This window comes from Patiria miniata, unplaced genomic scaffold, assembly GCF_015706575.1.
Source record: "Patiria miniata isolate m_02_andy unplaced genomic scaffold, ASM1570657v1 HiC_scaffold_12, whole genome shotgun sequence".
Classification (NCBI taxonomy): Eukaryota; Metazoa; Echinodermata; class Asteroidea; order Valvatida; family Asterinidae; genus Patiria; species Patiria miniata.
The window spans coordinates 254,465-266,895 of NW_024037050.1; the positions used below are offsets into that span (position 1 = coordinate 254,465).

At 38.8% G+C, this 12,431-nt stretch overlaps 1 protein-coding gene across 3 annotated transcripts in view; it reads left to right on the forward strand.

Annotated features, from left to right (window-relative positions):
- Positions 1-4,034, forward strand: part of LOC119744309 (transient receptor potential cation channel subfamily M member-like 2) — a 51,162-nt gene extending 47,128 nt beyond the window's left edge. For 2 of the 3 annotated variants that reach the window (XM_038220181.1, XM_038220195.1), the window contains 2 exons: positions 751-844; positions 2,976-3,134. In XM_038220181.1, coding sequence (XP_038076109.1) covers positions 751-844; positions 2,976-3,134 — 253 coding nt within the window. Of the gene's footprint in view, positions 1-750; positions 845-2,975 lie in introns of all 3 variants that reach the window. The other variant, XM_038220188.1, reaches the window with a different exon arrangement.
- Positions 4,035-12,431: the final 8,397 nt, after the last annotated feature.

Consider the following 12,431-nt stretch of genomic DNA (forward strand, 5'->3'; position numbering starts at 1 on the left):
GATGGAACTTTGCGTCGGGGTGATATAAATCAAATTAGGTTTTGCCCTTCACCGACGTTTTGCCCTTCGGAGGTCGTGGGTTCGAGTCCCACCCGAGTGGTTTTTCCAACTTTCACTCGGGAGGTACGTTAAAGCTATAGTCCATCATTTGCAGCTATCCAAAAAGTAACTGGCGTAATTATTGTTGAAAAACATACTTGGTTGAAAGATTGTAAGAGGACTAAACTCCCTGTGAAATTATTCTTTCTGGCAAGCTGTCATTTTGAAGTAATCAACGAAAGAAAGCCTGTCCAAGGGTGCTTCTTAAGATGCACCGTAGGAAATTTAAATTAGTAGTTCGTTTTATTATTCGGCGAAGCACGCGCAAGCATTGGCACGACGCACACGCACGCGCGGTTGCTATAATTTGTCGGATCAGTGCGTGACATTGCGTAGCTGCAATCGGCTCAGTGAGAACGTGTCTCCGACGCTGAATTCAGGCTTAATTCAAAACATTATTCAGCAACTTTTGATTTGAAATTGAGATCCTAGAATGCTGTTTTTCTCGGAATATACAGCTGAAGCTGAGCTGAAACTTCATCAGGTTAGTTGTTCAGTACCCTTCTTTAGATTTTGAGCACTTTTGTTGCTTCAAGCGAACAAAATGCACAAATTACAAATGATGGACTATATCTTTAAGGGAACAATATGGAAGTTTATTTGAACTCTTTCAAGATGATACTGATTTCATGCTTGTGTAATCTGAAACAGGCTTGAGGCTTTGTCATCCAAAATGACCATATACTTTCAAGGTGGGAAGCTTAACAAAGCGATGGAAGGACGCTTTAACATCATGGAAGCACAGGTATGTCAAAGTGAAGAAGTCCAGTAAAGATTTCATCGATAATACTGTTTACGGAAATCTCTCAGTTGCCAATTGAATAAAATAATTCATGTTAAATAAATGTCCGTTTTTAAGCCCTGGCAGTTGCTTCTACAAGTCACTTGGTGGTCGGTCGGTCGGTTGGTCTGTCTTTCTGTATTTGAAAATTGACCAAATTTATTTCACCAAAAAATGGACCAAATGCTTGCCGTGGTCATATAAATAGACTCTTGTCGAAAGCTTTTCTTTCGATTGATGCACGTCTATTTAGTATATGAAGTGAAACATTCCTAAACCGGGCCAGAGCTTATTGTGCAATCGCACTTGTTGATTATTTGAAAGCTGTGAATTTTGCAAAACCTACTGTCCAAGTTCACACGATTTCTTTGTCAATGAAAGAAAACTCACTGGTTGTTAACAGTTTAACAAGTGGTCAAATTCAGAGAAAATAAATAAAAGACCATACATGTCATGTTGAGCCACGAAGCCAGTGTTGTAGTCAAGTACTTTTTTCCGAGTACCGAGTACTGCCGAGTACTTAGGTTGCTGAGTACAAGTACCTCTTGAGTACAAGTACAGGTCTCTAAGTACCAGTATTTGTACTTCCAAGTACGAGTGCGAGTACTTGTACTTCTAAGTACGAGTACGGCAAATGGTTCATTGTGCGTAATTGGCCCAGGCCAAATCAGACTGATACTCAGACGCACTCACTGCTAGTTTTGAAATGTGTTTGTCCTGACGTGCACAGAGAAAAATCAGAAAACTTTGATTTATCCACAAGCCAATCAACCATTTCAAGCTGAAAGTATCGATAAAATAAGGCCATGGTAAGTCAAGCTATACCATTTCTTTTCCCCGAGTACTGCTATTCGAGTACGAGGACTATGATGATCGAGAAAACTTCGTCATGTCGAGTAGGAGTACTTTGCTGCCCGAGTACGAGTACCGTCATTTTGTGTACGAGTACTTTGACATTTGAGTACGAGTACTCCAAAAAAAGAACTTGAGTAGTACTCGGGTACGAGTATCGAGTATGAGTACTACAATACTGCATGAAGCACTACTCGGGTAATCCATTAGGAGACAAAAAAACTATTGTAGCGTGATTTACTATTGGGTTCTTGTCCTCCTAATCCAGCCAAACGCAGGGAAAGTGGACAAACACAGGATTTGCAACTCATAAAAAACTCTGATTGATTTCTGCATACAAACACCAGAAAAGCTTCACTGCAGTCAACGTGCAACTGAACAAGCCTACAAACAATGACAAACACACCGCTGATTCCCAGCATATTGCAAAGACTGAACTTTATATACAATGTAATAAACTTAACTCGCGCTGGAGTCTTACCAAACCCTTCCCGCATTAACCGAACAAAAGAACCCCACTAGAGTAGTCTATTTACAGAAATTAATTTCTTGAGCAGGCACACTCACCAACTAAACTAGGTCAGCACTCCTTGTAGACAAACTACGCCAAACAAAACTATAAAAGATACTAATGTAAACTGTCTGTTACACTTTTGATACATGAAGTTAAAGGAAGATACAACATTTGCAAACATCACAAAAACGAAATGATCAAATTATCACGAAATGCCTTACTGAATTGTTGGGGAATGACAGTCTAAAGCATCCTGTAAAATCGTGGCTCCTGATGTGCTGACATTTTAAAGAAAAACTGTATATGTATTTCCAATGCTGGTCGGCTGACCAGCATTGGAATTTGTTTTTCAAAAACTGCTCCTAGTTTTTCTATTTAGTTATTCCGCATTGTTTTTGCAATTGATTACACACCTGTGAAGGGGTACAAACGTGCTAGACTGATTCTTTAACCTTACAATTCCCCAAAGTATATAAATTGCTCTGTTTCATCTTAAGTGGGGTCAGGGAACCAGACTACGAGAGCATGATTGGTTTTCTTGGTTTTTCAAGCATCTTCAAGCCCAATATGTGAAACAAGTCAGTTTAACAATATTTGCTATAACACACTAATCCTCCAAATCCATTTATTTCTGAAAATTGCAGCAAAAGCAAATGTTGTACATTCCCTTTAAAGCGAAAAAAACATTGCTTTAGAACATGATGAAAAAGATTTCTCACTACTGTGCAGATTGCCAACGTGGAGCGACTGGTCAAAAGTCTGAGTGGTGCCGGCATGTCATCGGACACTAGCGATAGCGCACATCAGTCCTCAAGTCATTTGCAGGTCCTAAGACATCACCCAGAATCCTACCCACTGATAAAAAGCAAGTCGGCAACTATAAGATGAAATAATGAGCCTACAGAAAACAGAGATGCTGTTATGTACATGTATTTCAAGACCATAGCAAGAAGAGGAAAGAATTCTTCAAGTTGCTCTCTTCCGGTGTTTTTTCCCCATTTCACCTCAAAAAATAAATGTTGGTTATTAAGCCATTAGCAGCTGTACTACATTGTATTACATTTTATCTATTCACTGAAGAATCCATCAAACTATGTTTGGGCGGTTTGATGCGCTACAGGAAGTTATTGAAAATTGAGGATTGAAACTGTCCTCGATAGAACAAAAACGTTTTTTTCCCCATAAAGTAAAGCATACAAATTGACAAAAATATCAGTAGAAACCAAATCAATTATTAGTTTAATAGCACGGGTAAAGCAACATCAAGGGCCAAAGTGTCAATTGTAATATTGAAATTATTAAAGAAGTCATCCTTCCATTTTTTTAAAGTGAAATTATACCCTTTCAGTTGGAATTACTGCTATACTAAAATCTGTTGTTTTGTGACTTTGGTCTGGGGGGGGGGGGGGTATTGGTCCGGGTATTCTGAAATGTGTTCTAGTTGTTGGGTTTTTTTTTTCTCTAAAAGGTGTTTACCATAAAATGATAATAGTTGGAAAGATCAGTAAAAGGAAGAATACAAATGAGCACACAACTATATCTTGACCACTTGCAGTTTTCCTGTTATTAGGGTAAATGAATTTATGGATACAAAATTTGTTTCTCAAAGATTTAGCTGTGGGAGTGTGTAATAGTCGCACATGTATCACATGTATCATATTTCGAAAAACTTAGGTTACTTGACATGCATTATGTGCAATTGACGCTTATTTGATGTACATGGTGAGTTAAACAAAAAGTGGAATCCAAGCCCCCCAAAATACATTTCATATTTAGAAACATATGTAGCACCAAACATAATAATGACTGGAAAGCCAATTTCATAAGCTACTTTTAGATGAAAAAAAAAACAGTACTGAAATTGCTCAATCCGTTCAAAGAATATCACCATTTAAAGGCAATGACCCTAAAACCTGTTTCGTCCAAACAAAAAGCAGTTTAGTGTGTATTCTGACTGTTTGGAACAACAAAGAAAATGACACAGAATACTTGTTTCAACAACTATCAACAACTGTTGTACACAATATTTGTATTAACAACCCTGGTTAGGCAAACAATGTGATTTATAAAATCCCTTTTTCTTAAAGATGGGCATTCAAGGACTTTTTTTTTTACTTTTAAACTGAGGTTTTATCGCTGGTGTTGTTTGAAGGCAATTGTGACGACGATTCTGAAATCACATTTTTTTGGGGGGATGAAAGAAGTTTAAGGGTTATTGTGCTTAAATGGTGATATTCTTTGAATGGATTGAGCAATTTCAGTTATGTTTTCATCTAAAGGCAGCTTATGAAATTGGCTTTCCAGTCATTATTATGTTTGGTGCTACATATTTTTTTTAAATATGAAATATAATTTTGGGGGTTTGGGTTCCGCTTTCTTTTTTACTCATCCTGTACGTTGAAGGTCTTATCATTCTACCTATATGGTCTTATAAGCTGGAGAAAGTTTTCAATTTGTGTGTGTGTAAAATAATAGAGATACTAGTGTTGAATTTCTGTTACCCACATTGTAAAAAGGAATTGGCTTAAAAAAGGTGTTTGGCAATGTTGTTTGCCCAACATTGGTATGAAATTATCTAAATTGTTGGTTAACTCAGGTACAAATTGACCAACTTTGGAACGAATTTGCCCAAGAGTAGGGCTATTTTGTGTAGACAGTTGGTATGTCAACCAACATTAACTAAATAACCAGGTTGTCCGTATTTGTTTTGTTTTTGTGTAGAACTTCATAATAGGGTGTGTAAATAACAATAAAAATTAAAGCAAAATGTTGAATTGACGATCTCAGAATGAATGGCATCTGTTGCAATGGCAAAAATCTTTCTTATGCAGTTGTGTGACCCAAGGAAACAGTTTTGTCTTTCATCATTTATGTCGGAGAGGAATATGATGCATGCATCAAAAAAGGGTAATTCTGCCGGTGTAAATTTGAAACACTGCCATGTTTTGTAATTAACCTTGCTTTATGCTTGTGTCACATTGGGTAGGGTTAGTTTGTATAATTGCAATGGGTATTACAGAAACACTGAACATTGTAGATTCTTTGAGGGACACGTCATGCACGTAGTGCAGGTAGAAAAAGTTGAAAAGTGCCAAATCTATCCTTCCGATTGGAATTACATTGGAATTACAGTGAAATCTCGATAAGTCAAAACCCGTTAACTCAGAAACCCTTCTAACTCGAAGTAAAAACTTATTCCCGTCTATTGTTGTGGAATAGAAAATCCATTAGATAACTCATAACTCTGCTTAGCTCAAAATTTGAGCCAATTGCCCTGAGGTTTGACTTATCGAGATTCCACTGTACCTCCGTACTGAAATACTTCGTCTTGCCATTTTGGTCTTTAGCTTTGAGGATTTTTCAGGTTGCCTACATGTAATAATACATAGGAACATTATGATGCAATTGTATTATCAAGAAAAACAAATTCAGTGCTCCGTATGAATTACGTGATCTATTATATCAACTTTCATGTTTGAGAGAGGAATGCAATGCGTGCATGTACAGTTAATGATTACAAACGTAATGTGTATTTTAGGAAGTTATATTGTTATTTTTCAATGACGTAGGAGTATTTCGTATATTTTTCTAGTGATGAGTATATCAAGAGAATGAACATTTTGTATATATAGCTTCTTGAAAGAAAGAAAGAATTTTGTTGCGTATGGAATCGCAAGTACACAGTATTATAGTTCTGTTTAACTTGTAGAAACAAAATAAATAGTTTATAGGCCTAGTCAAGTATATTCAATGTCCATAGTCTTTTGCTTTTAAAAGTTACAACAGTAGATTTTATATATAGGTTTTCTCGGTCAATTTCGGCAAATGAGCAGCCAATTTAATTTTTGTGCGTTCGAATTGAAGCTATTTTGCCTCTCCAGTTGTTACTGCGTTTCAAATTCAGAATTCGGCCATTCAATTTCGTTTTGAGGCATTCAAATTCCTTTAGCACTGTGTTCAATTTAGCATATCGTCATTCTTTTTCGTGACACACAATCATCATTCAATTTAGCAAAGCTGGTTCGACTGGAGATTTTACTGATTTAATTTTTTTCAATTTCGTAAAGAGGCAATCAATTTCGCTTAAAGAGAATTCAAATAAGTACGACTAAAGAAATACGAATAAACAGATAAACTGTACTAGGCAACTGTTTCGTATCTTCACTTTAATTCAGGCAAACCTTGTTTTCTTTATTTATGCTTCCAGTAGACTTTACATGGGGCCAATGAGGTTTTTTCTTCTTCTTTGTTTTCTTCTTCATTTTTTTTTTTGGGGGGGGGGGATCTTTATTGGTTAACTGACCAAGACCTAATTTTGTATTGTGTTTGAATGGGGTGTTTCTTTATGTTTTTCCTGGTTTTTTATTGTTTATGTTGTTTCTTCCTCAACCATCAATCTGTTGGCGTGCCAGACATCTTGGCATATATGTTTGGGTATGGTTGTACCACTGCATGCACTTCACTTGGGTGATGACATCAACGCTCTGGATGGCTGCTTGTTGAAGGAGATCGCACCTCCACTGCTGCATGTTCATTCCTGCTTGCTGGGCAGCCTGTCTGTCTCCGACACGTTGTTGCCACTCAGGTAACCCAAGGATGCGTTTAACTGCAGCCTTGAATGCAGAGTGTGCCATCTCCGTGCTGTTCAGGAATGGGGAGTAGGGAGGGAGGGAGGCGCTTCAGCTGGATCATTGGGTTGGCACCTTCAGGGAGTTGGGCTCGCACGTGAGGCCTCGCATTGTCGTATATGAGGTAAATGGGTTCGTCGTCTGGGAAAACTGCATCACACTCTTGAATTGTGTCCGCAAGAAACTCCTCGAATCTCTCTCGCGTCACAGTTTCGAATGCGATTCGGTGGTGCACCAAGCCTACTTCACTAGAAACAGTGAAGGTGACATTGCAATTTCTCCCTCGTCTGTCGACGACTCGTCTTGCAGCGATCCCTCGTGGAGCTCTACCCTGGGAGCGTCGAGTCCAGACGTTATAACCTGTCTCGTCAATGAAGACTAGATGCGCCAGAACACCTTGCTGCAGGAACCACTCACCATACTGGACGCGTTGATCAAGAACTTCAGGGGAATTTCTTGCATCAGGGACGTCCTCCACTAGTTTCAGTGTAATCATCATCCCATCCAAGGCCCTGGCTATGGTGGCAGTAGAAACCTGGGGCTTCTCTGGCAGATGCTCACTCAAACTAGCCTTCATTTTTTTGAAGTGTCAAGACGGGATTAGCGTCAAGGATGCCTTGCAGATGGTTTCGCATGTCATCATCCATCTTGCTGTGGGTTGCTCCTCCTCTTGCCAGCGTCTCTCGCCTTCCAGTCCTCAAATATGTTGCAACAATTGATCTGGCTGTGGACTTGTTGATGTTCAAATTGACCGCAAGCTGAAGGTAGTCTTGCTCGTTTCCCTCGAAGGCCTCAATCAACCTTTCTCGATCTACCTGGGCCACTCTAGCGTAGCGACCACGAGCTGCCATTTCTAGAAATATGCGTGTAAAACTGTAGCGAAAGCTCGTCTTCGAAGTACATCGGCAAAGTGACTCAAGTGCCAAAAAGTGAACCGTATTATGCCTTCAACATTCTCAAGGAAACAAAAATTTAACAAAGCGTTTTTTAGATTGCACAAATTCCAGAAATGACTGCCCAAAAATGAATTTGAATGACTAAACACACGCCTCAAAAAGCTCCTGCGAATTTGAATGCTGCTTTGTTGAATTGTTAAATTGCATGATTATTTTGTTAAATCGAATGACGCAACAGCACATTTGACTGGTCATAAAACGAAATCGAATGACCCTTTTCAGTAGCATTTGATTTCGCGCGAAATAGAATAGCGTAGTGGTTAAATTGGCTGCTCATTTGCCGAAATTGACCGAGAAAACCTATATTACATTTCTTGATTTTTTTGTGTTAAATAATGCGCCATAGCCAGGTTTTTTTACAGCATACAAAATATATTTAGTTTTATATGACACTTGAAAGTTTTTAGAGTTTGCTACTTTAAAATATTTTTGTAGTATGCGTTTACATTCTTCAAGAGGTTTTACTAAATGTTCATAAAATTAGACCGAAAGAGAAAATGTAAAGGGGATTGGATGCTAAAAAAAAACCCAAATAATAAATAATAATACAAGTAATAGCTCCATCAGGAACACGTTCATTGATAATTGTTTTGGAATGTGTACATTAATACATTTTTAATCATTGTATGTTTTAGCCCTGAAAATATATAACCAGCGTAGATGGTGAAACCTTGAGTGTTTTGTTTTGTTACTTTGATTTTTAACATACAGCTTATTGTTTGTGGTTTGTTGGCTGTTATTGGTTTCGTACTTGTTGATAATAAGTTAACCCTGACCCGGTTTAACCGTTCACGCATGCACGGTTTCTTTGTGTTTTTTAGGCCTTTGAGACCTCCCGATTCCGAATCGGCGTGATGCCATCTCGGCATCCAAGGAGAATGACTTTATGCAATTTATATACGTTGTATATTTGCGCTCATTTTATATGCCTTTAAAATAATTATGATCAGTTATATTTATAGAGTACAAATAAGCAATTTACTTGTTTTGAAGTACATGTATGCGAAAAAAGGTTTGGAATCAGCAGGTTTAATAAAGTGACCAAGAAACCACCCCAAAAGATTGTTCCACTTTACAATTCCATTTTCCAATTTCCATTTTACAAAAAGTTGGTGCAACTCGTCTGATTACAAAATAGCACCGGGGCCATAAATGTCTTGAAGCAGCCCAAACTGGGGTCCCCTTTCGGTGTTATGGCTATTTCTTTCGTTGTGCTATAAAGAAATTTGTGAAACAAATATGAGTGACGAAAAAAAATATCAAAATCCGGTCTTCGACCTGGCAAGAAATCCGCTTTCCATTTCGTTTCTTTCATTATTATACGTCTACTTTTTGTTTTCACGTGCGCTCATCACAAAAGTCTGTATCCGGGTTCAGACAAACTTAATGCACTTTCGAGAATTCCTATCCATTCATAATAGAATTCTGTTCCATTTGAGAGGCGAATGCCAACCCAATCCCCCCCCCCCCCCAAAAAAAAAAATTCAAAGGAAGGATCCGGTTTGGTAACAATTTGGTGCCTATTGGTGATCACAAATCGTGAAATTGAATCGTGGTAAATGACCTCAGTCGATAACAAGTCTGTCATAGTGGCCGCCGCTAAGCTGTTGACAACCATCAAGCAAGTCCTTGTCACTCAGTTTTCTGGGCAATCTCTCAAACTACAGTTTGTTTCCAAGTCGGTCAACAGTATATAGGTTGGTAACATTTCATTCATGTTCCCTGTATCCAATAACAGTACTGAACATGGGCGTCGCCAGGATTTTTTCTAAAGGGGGGCAAAGTTTTTGTTGTTGCCAAAAAAATGCTTGTATTTCTCAACACATTCTAGATTTATCAGTTTTAGAGGAGGGCAGGGACATTTTGCCCCCCCCCCCGCCCCCAACTCATTAAATTTACACCACTTTGTCTTCCCGTCTCTTTTTTCTTTTCTTTTTTTCTTTTTCTTTTTTCTTCCTTTTTTTTGTTTTTCGTTTGGTCTTTTTTTGCTTTTCCGGGGGGGGGGGGGGGGAGGGCAAGTGCCCCTTCCCCCCCCCTCGCGACGCCAATGGTACTGAATGATAATGTGTTTTTTTTGTGCAAAAGAAACCAGACTATTTTCCTTCCAGCCTCGCTTTCGTTACGTTGATTTGAATGGGGAAAAATCACGATGGCCGCAACATGATAAGGCCAAAAAAAAAAAGTCTCCGGTTTCTGGTATGGAGCTTGCCCAAAAAGTGGTGCGGCGACGCGGCTTTTTTTTTTTTTTTTACCTGACTTTTTTGCTTCAAATGTCGGCTGATGACTGCAAATGGTGCCCGACTAAACTTACTGCAAATATATGGGAGTCCAGAGAGGCCACATAAAGCTTATTCTCGATCCTAACCCCATCTAAAAACACGTTAAAATTGTGGAGCAGCAGGATTCCAGTCAAACCAGTGAGTTTGGCGGGTTTGAGACATCATCTTTCATTGAAAAAAAAACTTTTTCATTTTGCCGACGCGCATGGCTACGGCGACGCGCGCGCATACCAGAAACCGGAGACTTTTTTTTTCGGGCCTAATGGTCTATTGTGGGAAGGAGGCTGCCAAGCTTTCTACGTTGGACTTGAAAGTCAAAAGCGGTGATATTGAGAATTTGCGACATCTTAAAGGTAATGGACACCACAAAAAAAGTGTTTTCGCCGACTTAAAGGAACAATAATACAACAAATCTGAAGCATGCATGCAGGATACAAACTAAGCTGCCGAAATTTGAGCTCAATATTATATATCAATACTGTTTTAAACAAAACTGTGAAAATGCATCTGCCCTTTTTTTTCGACGCAACATTATGGTTTCCTTTGAAAGCCCTCGCAAAATGTTCCAAAACGCAAAACGTTTTGACATGCACCCGTCTTGTGGTTCGGATCACTGTTTTTCACTCTTGAAAATTGTTCCCGGTCACGGATACGTAACCGATTGGAATCTAAACTATCATTCGGTCAGTTTAGCCTAATTCAAAAAAACACAAACCGTTTTTGTTTATCTTCTATAGCGATGGGTTGGCCCTAACCATGTATCCGCGAGGAAATGACGAATTCCTCTTTTCTTGAAAATGATAGCATACTATAGGCGCAATGATTTCACATGAAGCTTTATCCTATCATTTACATACTATCAAGTAGGATATTGCAAAATGTTTTGGTGGTTTTCGCGTTTGAATGTTTGTAAATGTCCGTTTCTTTTAACAGACGTCGAGTCTAACAAGTCAATTGTGAGCTAGAGTTGAAATAAGTTGGTTGAGAAAATCACCAGTAGACTCGTACTAGCATATTAAACGAGAAGGAATTGGGAGAGATTCTCTGATTTTAATATTTAATAATGTTTGACTGATGCATACAACAGATTACCCTGACATAGGCCTACATGCAGCGGAATGCATGGGTCGCTAGCGCTTGCATGAAGAAAAAGTTGGAGAGGACAATAAGCTGCAGCTGTGGCTTTGGACCCCAAAAGAACTATAATAGGCCTTCTGTGCATTTTCCACTTAAAGTAATTTAATTCGAAGAAATAACGTCATGTAGTAGGCCTATCTCAAATGGGGAAAGGCCTTTGGTCAGTATTGGCCTATGCTGACTTTCTTCATCACTCAGCTACCTCCTTCACTCAGCTACCCCCTAAAGATCAGCCACTTCACGTACCTTTGTGGAACGCCCTTTAGTACCGGATTATTTTGTTGTCATTTAACCCTAAAAGGGTTATTTTGACCATCTCTCAGCCGGGGGGGGGGGGGGGCGGATTCCGCCCCCCCCCAAGATCTCGGCCATCGAGTGAATTTTGAAACTCGGTACATGCATAGAGCAACTCATCATAAAAATACCCAAGACATTTCATGACTATAGGTCAAAGGGTTTTGGAATTATAGCTAACTAATTATTCATATGTACGAATGGTAATCTGCACTGTGTACACGACGTATATGGGAAAATTCAGTTTTCACGGCCCGTGGTCCGATTTTTATGTTTTTGGTATCAAAAGAAGCGCAAGGCTCGAGGCTAAAAAGTCATAAAAGCTCGGGTCGCGAAATTATTTTTTTTAAGGCTATCGCGAAAAAAAGTTGAAGGGGAAGGGCGGATTCCGCCCTGGCCCTTTTAGGGTTAAAGCTTTTCGACTTGTTTGCCCAAAATATCTCGTCGAGATGGTTAGTTGACGTTTGTAATACTGTAGGCCCAAATGTAAAAATGAGCAAAGTCATCACCTTAAATTGGCTTTCACATTTTCGGGTTTATATACGTTGTCTATCGTTTTGGGATATACGGTGATGAAATACTTATTTGTTCTGTTGAAGATGAATTCCCCGTGCTATTTTCGAGATTCATCCCAAAAAATGGATTTGAGGCTTTGCATGGCGAAGATAGGTATTAAGACATGCAGTTGTGTAATCAAGAAAAAACCGTCTGCAATTATGTGGTCAAGTCCCTCCCCCCAATAAAAATGGACCAGCTTTCATGTTTGAGATATACGAATGTGATGTAGCTTGCGCAGTAAATATACATTATTATTTGGTATTATCATTATTATTATTTGTACTCTCTAGATCAGTATTTCAAATGAATGAACATGTTGATGCTTTTTAAAGA